The 13,603-nt window shown below is 39.1% G+C and overlaps 1 protein-coding gene and 1 long non-coding RNA gene across 3 annotated transcripts in view; one reads left to right on the top strand and one right to left on the bottom strand.

Moving 5' to 3' along the window:
* Positions 1–13,603, top strand: part of LOC135319677 (uncharacterized) — a 136,133-nt gene that overhangs the window by 17,247 nt on the left and 105,283 nt on the right. The window lies entirely within an intron of this gene.
* The window catches only part of CPA6 (carboxypeptidase A6), a 181,278-nt gene that overhangs the window by 1,450 nt on the left and 166,225 nt on the right, over positions 1–13,603 (bottom strand). The window contains exons 9-10 of the mRNA XM_010989413.3: positions 5,923–6,125; positions 2,215–2,299 (exon numbers count right to left, since the gene is read on the bottom strand). Coding sequence (XP_010987715.1) covers positions 2,215–2,299; positions 5,923–6,125 — 288 coding nt within the window. The remainder of the gene's footprint in view (positions 1–2,214; positions 2,300–5,922; positions 6,126–13,603) is intronic.

Here is a 13,603-nt window from a genome sequence, read left to right on the forward strand (position 1 = left end):
TACCATGTTGTCTCTGGTAGCAAAAGGGCCCCTTCTCCAGGACCTTGTTTTGTTGATAGAACCCCCACCCCCCGCATCTGCACTGACTGAGATGTCCAACCACCACTCTCCTAGAGCATTTCCTTCTCATGATCCTATTAGGTCTCATATTCTTTTACTTCTTCCTTCTGCTTTAGAACTCAAAAGAGAATCTATATGTGTTGTTTCTTCATCCTCAACCACTTTCAGTCTGGTTCTTGACTCTCCCTGGCTCTGAAACCTTTGTTCTTGAAGGCCACCAATGAGAGCAGGCCCAGTCTCCTTTGGGGTGTTTTTTTTTTTTTTCCTTCTTCCTTAGATCCCACTTCCAACTTCTCAGCAGCACTTAACCTAGCTGACAATCCATTCTGGCAAGTCTCCCCTTCTGGCTGCTGCCACCTCACATGCTTCAGCTTTCCAGCACAGAGCTGAAAGTGTGGACTTCAGGAAGCTTTAGGCAGACTGTGGGTGTGGGCTGTATCTGATCCATCACCTACTGTGGCTGTGCCTCAAGTCTCCCCTTTTGAAAACGGGATTGTAATACCTACTGCGTAGGGTTGTTGGGGAAATTAAATAATGTGCTCAGGATATATTAGATGTTAGTGTTTTGTGTCTTTACACTCCAAAGTGCCTAGTGTACAGTTTTTAGCATCACATGCTTTTAATAATTAATGAACAAATGTTTCATAGAAGACTATATACTTTTCCCCCCAAATTTATATGATCCAGCCTGACATAACACGATTTTATTTTTAAATTCCCCAATTCAAATGATACCACTTTTTATGCCACTTTTGCCAGGACAAGTTAGAGACAGAATTATGTGAAGATGACAATTACATGACTCTGCTGTTTCCCAGGCCCCCCTTGCTTCAGTTGGGGACAGATGGTCGTCTGTGGTTCATTGTCCCTCCGGGTTAGAGTTCACTGGAACTACAAATAGTAGTCATAGTAGCCAAAGTCAGGGACAATATTTGCCAACACTTACATCATGGTGATAGGACAGCCTCATTTCTATGGTAGCAGGTTATTCTCGGTAAATATGCTACTATGACTGTGCCTTGATACCAAACTGAAAAGGTCAACTGTGAGTAAGATTTTTAAAAATCAGTATTTTAAGATTATTAATATATATTGTGCTGGCATTAACTGATGTGATTCCCCCTCCCCCCATACTATATTTCAGCTTTCAAGGTGGTGCTGTTGAAAAAGCTATGAAAAGGTCAGTGTAAGACCAGTGATCATGGACTTAAAAAATTCTGATACATCAGACATTATCACTATTAGGATAAATTTATATGATAAGCAATGTTCATTAACAAACCAACGTTTTCTTCTGAAGACTGAAGAAAGTGAGTGATTAGGAATATAACAAGTAAATTAAAGAAATCAAGGAGAAATTTACTACCTCGCTGAAAAGCATTATTAGATGTCACCATCTATACATAAAACATGTGTATACACCTTCATATGCACACATAGACATTCAGATATATGTGACTTCTCGCTAGAGTTTGCAAGTTATATAGTCAATGAATTTTAGAGTTTGAAAGGCCATGAGAAATGACCTAGTCCAATTCCTCACTGAGCAGTTGTGGAAACTGAAGCCCGGGATTAATATCTTGACCAGGATGACATTAACTCGTGGCAGAATGAAGACTAGGATCCATGCCTCCTGGCTCTTTGCCCAAGGGCTTTCCATGTGCCCAGTTGCTCTTTACTTCACATAAAATAAGAAATATTTTAATAACCTTGTAAGATGCGTTATGTAAGAAACAGAATGTCATAACAAGAATTGTGGAGGAAAGGATAAAAGGGAAGCTCTTTTAGGGCTGAAACATTACTCCATTATCTTCTCGAGGCTCATTTCCACTTTTACAGTAGTTACAATTGCTTAAGGAGCTCATCTTGGTACTTTGTACTGTCATAAGATCTCAATTCAACTTCGCAGTCTTTACTACATGCTTAGAATATTCTCTGCTTAGTATTTGTTTGGATTGGTATAGTGATTTTTGTTAAGCAGTAGAAAACTCATCAAACTCCCTCCATCTTCCTTGGCTAATTGAACAGTCAAAAATTTCACTTTAAGGGGGGGAACACATTTTCTCTTTTTTTTTTTTTTTTTAAGAAGGGAAGTCATTACACAGGATATTGGTTCAAGAGATGATTCCAACACAACATCCATAGGAAACTTACACAACGTGCTGGAGGCAGGTCCATATCTATACTGTACCCCATGTACCGACCGGAGTGCATTCACAGCTTTATAAGCGGCAGATTCCTGTGAGGTTGAATACAGAAATTATATCACTTATATCATTGGACTGAAACCTTAAGGAATACTGGCATGTTGTCTGAGCCTTAGGGGTCATTAATTTGGAGAACCGGGATAGGCATGTTAATTAATAGTCTAATAATTTTGTTACATGATGCACTTTTGCAGTACGTTTTAGAACACATTATTTCCCTGGATTAAGTCTCACAGTGAGCCAGTGATCACTAATATTTCCGTATACAGACAAGAAAGGAAGGCTCAGCGAGGTTAATGAGCCAGCTGGGGTTATACAGCAAGGTGTAGAGTTGGGATAAGCACTCAGTTTCTGATGCTGATTTAGTGTTCTGTCCTATTCCCTTTGTGGTTCAGGTACACCCACTTCTATAAATTACAAACTGCTTGACAGGGCAGGACCCCTGTCAGTCTTACTCAGAGCTACACATACAGTAGTTAGCAGTGTGTCTGTACATAACTGACACTTAATCAATATTTCTTGCATGAATGTTGAATAAGCATAGATCTGCAAGAATATCAAGATAATCTTATTGATCCTAAGTACATACTCCAGTGGCTAGGTACAAGGTTTTTAAAACACATTTGGATCAATTAAGAAACCAGTTCCTTCGGTAAGAATGACTTCTCTTGCTCTCTGTTTTCCCCACTGGGAATGGAAACAATTTCAGAGTGCTTCCTGGCATCTGAGGTTACACATGCCTCTGGCAGAGCTCATCCAGGCTCTGCTAAGATGTAGCAATTCTGAGGTAGAAATTCCTACCAATGCCCCAAGTCAGGAAAAATAAGCCTCATCAAATACAAAAAGGTGAACATTCTAACACGAACTAGAACAATACAGGCTACCCTTGAAAATATTTTCAAGTGGTATAAAAGCACTAGTTTCAACAGGGAGTTTGAGAAGTATTGTATGACCAGTGAGAGGAAAAGAATAGAAGTCTGTTGAAACCAGTATACAACTCTCCCATTTCCATTTGCCTGTGAATAATTTAATATGGCCACTGAAGCTCTCTGGGCAGCATGATGCTTTGTGTTGGACCCAGCTTCAGCTTGCTGTCCTCACTCACCTCAAGGATGCAGAAAGCAGCACTGGCGGCAAATGCCACCCTTGATGGATATTCGGGGACCTGGCAGGCATTTATTATTGATCTCACTGATGATGGCAGTCTCCTCACAGGAGCCAGCAGAAAAGGAATGTAAACACCATAATGAGGGAGCTTTAAGGAGAAAGTGCTAAGACTTTTAACATCTTCTCCAATGGTCTCAGCAGTATTCCATGGCAAAGGCAGACATTTCTACATTTAGAAGATGACTGCATTCTGCTGCTGAGGAGACCTTTGTTGGTCATTATTTCAGATGATTAAACTCAAGGGGGAAAAATCTTTTGAGAAAAACAAACTATTGAGGAAAAAACAAGCTTTGCCTATTTTCACAAAACATATGCCTATTTCAGCCCTTTGAGCTCACGGTACTTCTGCCACTTGGTGGGAGCAGGCTGATAAAAGGTTTAGATGTGATTCTCCCACAAAGAGTGGAAACTTCATCAAATTTTCTAAGAATTATTTTCCAGGGTGGCACCTGTTGGGAAGAGTTTAAGCAATTCTTCCTTTCTCCATTGCATCTGTTTTCCAATTGTCCGGAAGGACCCAGGCCTCACTTGTTGGACCTCGGCTTAGTAAGGTGTATATTTTTCTACTTAAATATTTTCATATTTAAAGCAATTTAGTGACCCAAAAATGTTAGCAGAAACACTCCTGCATATTGATGGAATGCTTTTGAACAAGTTTAATAGAATTCAGGGATTTCTGGTTAACATTCAGAGACAACGTAGTTTCAGAGAATTGGTTTTTTGTTGTTGTTATATGAGGCCATTTTTAGTTTCGGAGAATTGTAATCTTGGTTTTAGCAATTCAGCTTATCTGCAGCCCACTAACAGGATTTCTCAATGGTGGCACTACTGACAGTTTGGACTAAATCATTCTTTGCTGCGGGAGGCGGTCCTGTGCAAAGTAGGATGTTTCACAGCATCCTTGGCCTCTACCCAGCAGATGTCAATAGCATGTCCCGCCCCTGTTGTGACAATCAAAAATTGTCTCCAACATTGTCCAGTGTCCCTTGGGAGGCAAATTCATAGTCATTTATGAACCACTGATGCTCTCCTTATAACACATCCTCCAATGCAAGACAAAAGGAAAATAGGCTTAACTCCTGGTGGGAAGGTAAGTTCAAAATATGGAGAACATTCTCCTGTGATAGTTGTGATATATTGCATATTCCAGATAATCTGTTGTGAGACTATAAGTAGGCACTATGCCCCACTGAGAATGGGCTGAACATTTGCCTGTAGAAACATTGTGGTGCAAGGTGGTTAGGGTGCCAGGTCAGCAGTAACAAGAAACCTATTTGACCCACCGAGGAGCTGAAGAGTAGCACTGTTAACCATCACCCCCCTCCCCACCTTTACAATATTTCTCAAGAGAGAGAATTTGCTCAGAATTCTTGCATGAAACACTTAAGAACAGAGTTCTTCTTTTGGACAGAATACAAGTCTTCCCCCAGGCCACCTTCTGACCTCCTCATGGTCCTCATTCTTTCCAGGTCCTAGGTATCTAGATCAGGAATTCCAGCAACCCCAAGCAACTGGGGTAGGATTTGGAGGTCAAGGTAGAGGGAGAAAGAGGATGCTTCTCTTTTATAAAAACTTTAAAATTCAAGTATAACATACATTCAGAAATGTACACAAATTTTAAGTTTATAGCTTAATGAACAATCGCAAGTTGTACACACTGATGTAACCATAGTCCAGGAAAGAATAGGGCGTCAACAGCTGCCCAAAGCCCGCCTGTGCCCCCTCCCAATCTCAGCTCCCTCCCTCTTCCTCACTTCTAACATTGTGTACTAGTTTGGCCTGGTTTTGAACTTTAACGGCCTTTAGATGCTATAGGCTCTGAACCGGACTCCCTTTGTGAGGAATTATGCCTTACAGGGGATAGCTTGTTGAGTTCCTGTAATGAGGAGAGGGATGAACCCTGCTTTTTCACTTTCAGCTAATCTCACGCCTGAAAGGCCGTTCATTCATAGCATTAACTTGTCAGATACACACCCAGAGACTTAGTAGCATTAAGCAAATAGTGCTCATAAATTAAAACTTGCTTTTAATGAATGAGAGTCAGATTGTAATTTATGAACAATTATTTACTCAATAAAGTTGATTACAGCTTTGCATATGTGACGAAGCCGTGATATTAATCAAATCCATCCTGACATTTTCCATAGAACCTGTGGTAAGAATGTAAATAGGTTTTGAAATGATTGCATTTGAGAAGCAGCATGGAACAGTGGTCGAAAGCAACAATGCTCGAGCTAGATTTGAGGTGAATCCTGGCTTTGTCACTTAGTAGCTGTGTGTTCTAAGTCTAATTATCTAATTTCCTTAGGTTTCAGTTTCCTCATCTGTGAAATTGGGATAATAGAGCATACAATTTATGAAAAATGAGCTTATATATGAAATGCTTATTAGAACAAACAATCTGTTTGCCATCATCATGACTACATAGAACCATCTTGGCGTTATAAAAGCATGAAACTGACACACATGCTCAGCTTCAAATACTTACCACGCAGCTGAAGTTGGGGATTGTTGCATATTTGTAGGAATAGGGATACAGCAACATCTGAGCATATGCGTGAAAAGAGAGGTAAGCCCTGATGTGCTTCCGGTGTTTCCGGAGGAAGTTAGCTACAGCTTTCACTTCCGGTTCAGATTCTGGGAAGGGTCCGCAGTATGTGTCATCACAGGGGTATGTAGAAGCTCCTTCTTCTGCAAGTTAGAAAATGGGGTGCAGGAGTGGGCAGGCAAGAAGCAAGAAACACAAACTAACGTGGTTAAATTGATTTTTCTTTCATTTCTATGAACATTCGATATTATTAAGCAATTCATCTAATTTCTCATTTACAACTATCAATACTCCGAAAAATCCAAGGTGGGTTCAGGCCTCCATACATCGTAAGAGGTTAGCCTGAATAGGAAATCGGTGCTGCCCATTTAACTGGCCTGCGTAAATTACACTTAAGGGCTGTCTGTATCAGCTGGGGAGAACTAATTCTATGTTGTCCCCCAGAGCAGTTTCGCCCGTTTATATGCTCCATGATTCTGACACTTCCCTTCCGTAACACTCAACACACTTTTAAATAGTGTCAAAAATTTACTCATTTAACATTCACTCAATATTTACACTGTTCTGGGTGCCTGGGATACAATGGAAAGCAATACAGAAAGAAAGCTCTGCTCTAACAAACTGCATTCAGCCTGGATTCTTTGTTAGACTAATGTTCTGTGAAGGCAGGGACTGTGTCTTTCTCGCTGGGCACCTGACAGCTAGAATAGTCACGTGGCAAGTGTTCAACAAATACTTGTTGAGTAAGTGAATGTCAGAGCAAAAGAAAAGGCTGGACATCTGTACAGGTGTCTGGTAAGACACCAATACTAATATGTCAAGAAGAGGGAGACAAGACAGAAATAATTCCACAGAACATGCCAGACCAATTTCTATAATATTTTTAGATCAGGTATATCCAAACAGGTTTTGTAAAACCCAAAAGGCTTCTTCAGTTATCTTAGGGGTCAGTGAGGATTCAGTTAAGAAATCCTCAAAACCAAATTTTAATAATTTTTGAATTAAAAAATTATATAAGTCTCTGAAGGGGAGGAAGGAAAATAAGATTCACTCAGACAATCACAAAGTATTAAGGTTCCAAGGAATCTTGGAAATAATGACACTTTCCATAGTAATTTGGCATTCTGAGTCCTTATTATCCCTCCCTGACCCCTAGAGAACTATAACTCTTTCTATAACAAATGGAAAATGTTTGGTGATTCTGTGTCACATACTCTGTTTCTGCTGAAAAGGAAAAGACAGCCAAGTCAGATCAGGCTAATTTTTGAGGACATTGTCTTGTTTATCCCACAGGAGAGTCAAGATGGGGAGCTTAGAGCAATTGTGGTTTTCCTCCTATGAGCCTAATTCTGGAGATGCCCCAAAAGCAAGTAGGATATGGATGGAGCTCAGCACTTAATATAAACACATAGCTGATATCCAAAGAGAATGGGAAAAATAGACATTTGAGGAACATTGATGTAAAACACTGTAAAGGAGAGTTCACAGATTGAGCAACAAATTCCAGAGGGAGCAGAAGTAATGAGCCAGAGAAATAAGGATTCACAATAATCCTAATAAATATTCTCAAGGGCATACAGGAGAGCATTGGAAACATTAAATAGGGATAAGAAGTTATATATATAAAAAAAGAACCAGTGAGTTATAATGGAAATAAAAAACTTAATTCATGGGTTGAATGAATACAGTTGATGAGTGATTGATGAGATGGAGTAAGTTTTGAAACATTCCCGGAAGGCATTAAAAAGGAACAAAGAATAGGAAAAATGAGAAAAAAAATTAAAGGGCATGAAAAATAGAATACTTGTCAACATCTCATTAATAGGGCTTCTAAAAGAGAAAAAAAGTTAAATATTTGAAGAACTGCTAATTGAAATTTTGCCACAATTAAGGAAAAATTGAATGGGCTTATTGTGCACCAAAAAAAAAAAAAAAAAAAGAAAGAAAGAAAAGGGACAATATTAACACTTTGAAACAGTAAAATGAAATTTAAGAAAAGGAAACAATTCCAGAGAGAAGCAGGTCATCTATAAACGAAGAAAAATTAGATTCACATCTGACGTTTTAAATAGCAGCAGTAGAGTAATATTTTCAAAGTACTTTTGAAAAAGAAAACTTGAATCCAGACTGACTGTAGTTGAACTCTTACTGAAATGTGATAGTAAAATAAAGATGTCATAGTTATTGTGGCATATTTTCATTGGTTATTTTTCCATTTTCAATGTTTTACTTTTAGGTATAGCTTTTAAATTTCACAGAATACAAAGTACAAAATTTTAAAGTTTTAAAAAAGATTTTAATTTTTGTAGATTTTTGCCAGTTGTTTGCTAAGATTGTTACTGTTCACACTTCCACAAGCAGTGTATGAGTACAATCTCTCCTTAATCCTTGCCAAAATACCCTGAAAGTGTATCACCTTTTGATTTTTGCCAGTTTGATGGCAAAAATTTCATTTGCCTTCTTTACCGCGTAAAGTATGTTTGAGCTGCGATTCATATGTTGACTCTGGATTGGACTCCGCTCTGAATTGCTTCATCATGTCCTTAGCTCATGCCGGTCTCTCCTGTTTATCTTTTCTTGCCCATTTATAAAAGAGCTTTGTGTAGATGTTTGTCATCTGCGTTGCATTTTATCCTTGATTTTATAATTTTTCTGTTCAGTTGTTTATGATTACTTCTATCATTTTAGACATTCTAAATTTTGTATAATTACGATGTCTTTTCTTTTTGAACAGCTCTTGGGTATCCTGTCTTGGTTAAGAAAGTTTTCCCTATTCTGAAAGATTTTAGGTAATTTATAGACTTTCTTCTGAGAACTTTATTATTTTCTTTTTCCATCTAAGTGTTTAATCCTTCTGGATTTATTTTTATACATATGGAACATATGGTTATACCTTCAGTTTTTCTATATTGATAGTCAATTCTATCAGCATTATTTATTAAATATTCTATCATTTCCCAGTGAAGTGAAACACCACCTTGGTCATATATTAAAGTCTGCTGTATTTGTGAATCTTGGGTTTTTATTCTTGGCTTCTCTGTTCTGCTGATCTATTTGACTAGCTCCATACTGTCACCCTATCAATCTGTAGTAGCATTAAGTTATGCCCTAATATCAGGCAAGACAAGTTCCCCTTACTATTATTCTTTTTCAGTTTTATTGGCTTTTCAGGGTCTATTTATTTTTCCATAAAAACTTTATGATCATTTTATCAATTCCCCAGAACATAAAGCAAAATGAAAAACTATGTTGAGATTCTAATTGGAATTGCATTAAATTTATACTGATTTTGGGATGATATTACTATATTGAGTCACCCAATCCAAGGACATGTTATGCCATTGCATTTGCTCAGATGGCGTTTCATGTTCTTCAGTACATTTTATCATTTTTTCCTTTAGTATATCTTCTTGGTTGTTGTTGTTGCTGTTGTTATTATGAATTGGTAACTATTTTTAAAATGGTCTTCTCAGAGTGCGGTGGTAGAAGTCACTTCATGACACCACCAGAGTTCCTCCCATCCTCTCCCTTCCTGTCCTCCACCTCCAGCTCCATCCAATATAACTGGGAATTAGTTGCCCAAACTATTTCTTTAAACTTCATTTGGGAGGCTTATGTGCTATCAAAATAAAAATGTGACCCATTGAGCAAATTTTACATTAAATATTATATATATGTCATTTACATATATAAACAAACATAGTGTTCTAACTTAAAGATAATATCATATTTGGAATAATGAGTAACAATTCAATTGACATTTCCTTAGAAAATCAGACCCTCTTCTAAATAATATTCTAAGGTGCTAAAGATAAATTACTTGCTTTGTTACAGTGTCAAAAAAACGCATTTAATTCTTTAGTGTTTTCATTTTTTATTTTCTCTGTACATTGTAACTATTTTAAGCCACTCCTGAGTTTCGTAGAGGCTAAAGACTTGTTTTTCAACTAACATTGGGTAGGAATTGCGTCCTTTATCCTTTATAAGGGAAGAAAAACCAAACTTACTGATTTTCTTCTTCAAGATTAAGTAGCAAGAGGGATAAAGATTTGGTACTGAAAACAGGGCCAGTGCAGTGGTTCCTTTTTGGAGTGGGGAACAATTGGGGCTGTAGCTGGAGATGCGGGTGCTAAGTGCCTGGTATCCCTGGCCACATAGCCACAGTGATACACCTCTGTTACCTGAAGAACTTGCCTTATCCACATCATCCTCACTAGATCTTCTCTGGTTAGGCTTGAGCCCCCCTTATGTGGCTTCTCACAGAGCTTGAAATAGTCTCCTCCCTTGGCTTTTGACACACTGTTATTTTTCTTCCAACAAGGCTGTTCTTTCCTTCTCAGTCCTCTTTATGGGTTTCTCTTCCTCTGTCAGTCCCTTAAAAGAAGGAATAGCCAGTTGTTCTGCCCTTAGTCCATTTTCTCCAGTGATCTCTCTCTTCAGTGAATATGGCTTCTTCAGCTACTACTTGTAGATTGATGCTTTCATTCATTCAGCTAGTATTTACTATGTACGTGCCATGTACCACAGGCTGGGATATGATGATGAACAAAGCAAAGGTTTCTGCCTTGTAGCGCTTACATTCTAACAGTGGCCATGATGTTGGTGGGGAGACAATAAACAACACAGTGAGTAAGTAATTACGCTGTAGTAGGAAGGTGTGGTGGGAAAGAGAAAAATGCAGAGGAGGGTAATAAAGATCAAGAATTCTGGGGAGATGAGTTGCAATTATAAATATGGTGATGAGGATTATTCTCAGAAACTGACTTTTGAGCAGACTTGAAGAACACAGGGAGTTAGCCATAGTTTTAGGCAGAGGGAACAGCCATTGCAGAGACTCCAAGGCCTGGAGTGTGCCTGGCCAGTGTGGAGGAAGCCAAGTATTGAGGAGAAGGTAGAGATTGGTGATATCAGACATCAGTGGGGACCCAGACCACGTGAAGTTTTATAGGCTGGTTTATGTCCTGTGGGTGAGTAAATTGGGAAGTCACTGTAGCACTTTGAGCTGATTGACAACATCTGACTTACAATTCAAAGGCTCATTCTGTCTGAGGAGAGAGACAGTTTGTTATGGGGGTGGGAGGATGTGTACAAAGGTAGAAACTATGAGACTGGCTAGAAGACTCCTACAGTAATTTGGATGGGAGATGGTGGCTTGGACCAAGGTGGTAGTAATCGAGGTGGTCAGGAGTGGTTGGAATCTGGAGCTATTCTGAACGTAAAAACAAAAGGATTTCTTAATGGATTAGATGAAGGTATAAAAAAAAGGAGTTCAAGTTTATTCCATGGTTTTAGACTTGAGTGACTGGAAGCTTGGAGTTGCCATCACCTGAACTGAGAAATGGAAGAACAGGTCTGGCAGAGTAAAGATTAAGTGTTCAGTTTTGGATATTTTGAGTTTGAGATGTCTGTTAGATACTCCTGTCGAGGTGGCAAGTAGGTGTTATACACAGGAGTTTGGGAGAATGTTTTAGGCTGAAGATACACATTTAGGAGTCAGAAGCATGTGGTAGAGGATGAGATCGCTAAAGGAATGACCACACGTAGAGAGGAGAAAAGGTCTAAGACTGACCCCCGGACATGCCAGTGATCAGCATTTAGGGGGAAGAAGCCTCTTCTTCCCCCCAAAAATAGACTGAAAAGAAATGATCAAGCAACCAATGAGTTTAGAAGAGAGTTGAATATTCCAGAAGCCAAGTGAAGCTAAACGTATTGAAAAATAGAGCATGATCCACTTTGTCAGTGCAGCTTAAGAATCAAGTAAAATGAGATCAAGATTTGACTGCTGTATTTAGCAACATGAGGAATGATTTGATGAGAGTATAACACTATGTGTAGTGAGCTTAGACCACAGGTAGAGGATTAGATACTTCAAAAAGGAACAAAGAAATGGGGCAGTTGCTGGTAGAAGATGTGGAGACAAGAAAAGGATTTTTTCAGGTAGAAGGATTACCAGCATGTTTTTATGCCGAGGGGGAAAAGTCCAGTAGAGAACAAACACCCCACCTAACCAGCCAAAAAGACAACAGAACAAAAGAGCTGGGGAAATTCCTGGAGCAGTATTCCTGAGTAGGCAAGCAGACATGGGCTCTAGCATGAGTCAATGACTTGAATCTCCATCTCTAGCTTCAAACTCATGTATACAGTAGCCTCATGCACATCTCCACTTGCTTGTCTCAAGAGGGCTCTGGAAGCTCAAGATGTCCTTAGATGAAACCGTCTCTCTCTTTCCTACCCACCAGCTTGACTTTTGCTATGTTTCTTGGTCTGTTTCCCTCATTCTAGTGGCCTAAGTCAGAAACGCAGGTGGAGCAATTCTTGAGGTTTTCTTCTCCCTTGTCCCTCCATTCAACTGGAGAGCAAACTTGGTTGATCTTGTCTGCTGAATCTCTCTATGCCACTTCCAGCCAACAAGCCCCCATTCATTCCCCTGCATTATCAGAAGAGTTCCCTATCTTCAGACGGGCCTGCCTTCTCAACAAAGTCATGGTCATCTTCTAAAAACATAAATATGATCTTACTGCTCTGCTGCTTCAAATCCTTCAGTGGTTGCCTTCCAGATGAAGTTCTGGAATCTTGACTCCAGCTTAAAAGCCATAGACGTAATGTGATCAAAGTGTTTGAGTGGAGCAGTGATAGGTACTATAGTTTATCTCGTGTGTGTGTTTTCCTGTCTTAAAAAACAATTTGTGAATTTTGTCCTGTTGCTGTACAGATAGGACTGTGATTGCTAATTTGCCATTTACTAGATAATTTCACATACTTTCTATGGCTCTAATAATATCAAGATTGTATAGTTTCTCCTTCCTTGGAAGTCAGGGTCGTGCTCCCTCCCTCTGACCAGATGCTTATGGGATAAGGCCCTTCATGTTTTTGGTTGACCTGCTTGAAATTTTAGTTTCTATCGGTCTGCCTCAAACCTTCTACTTGTCCTCCTACTACACTATTGGTCATTTTCTCGAGGTTCCATGCACTTTGTCTTTATGACTTGGCACATGCTGTTCCTTTTGTCTGAAGCATCTCTTTTCCTCACAGTCTGATCTTACGTGTCCTCCAATCCTCCATTCAGTTACCACTTCTCAGCACCTGCTCCAGTGCTCTTAGGCTGGGTCAGGTGCCTGTCCTCTGTGCTCATAATACCCTTTACCTGCGTTTGTCATAAAACTTCGCGTCCTGTGTTAAAATTGTAGGCATCCCCATTTCCCTACTCGATTAAGCATAGCACAGCGTTTAACCAATATCGGGCATGTGATAAACTAAAAAAAATTTTATTTCATGATTATCACACATGAGTTAAACTGCCTTATATTAAGAAGGGCCATGCCTCAATTTAATGCTGTTTGCCTGAGAAACACATTAGACACTGGAATATTCTATAGCATTTTATGGATTGGCATCCTGCCAATGTTATTTACCGCAGATTAAGTATTGATTCAGCAGCAGAATGGGAATGTCACACTGAGAATTCTTTCTGCTAGTGTTTCTCTCTGATATTTTTTGCCTCTCCTATACCAACCCTGTCTTTAAAAAATAAAATCCGAATCCTGAATAGTGGGGCCTCTAAGGGAAATAAATTAATTCAGGTGGAAAGAAAACCACTAAAGCAATCTAATTTTATTTATAG

This window comes from Camelus dromedarius, chromosome 30, assembly GCF_036321535.1.
Source record: "Camelus dromedarius isolate mCamDro1 chromosome 30, mCamDro1.pat, whole genome shotgun sequence".
Taxonomy (NCBI): domain Eukaryota; kingdom Metazoa; phylum Chordata; class Mammalia; order Artiodactyla; family Camelidae; genus Camelus; species Camelus dromedarius.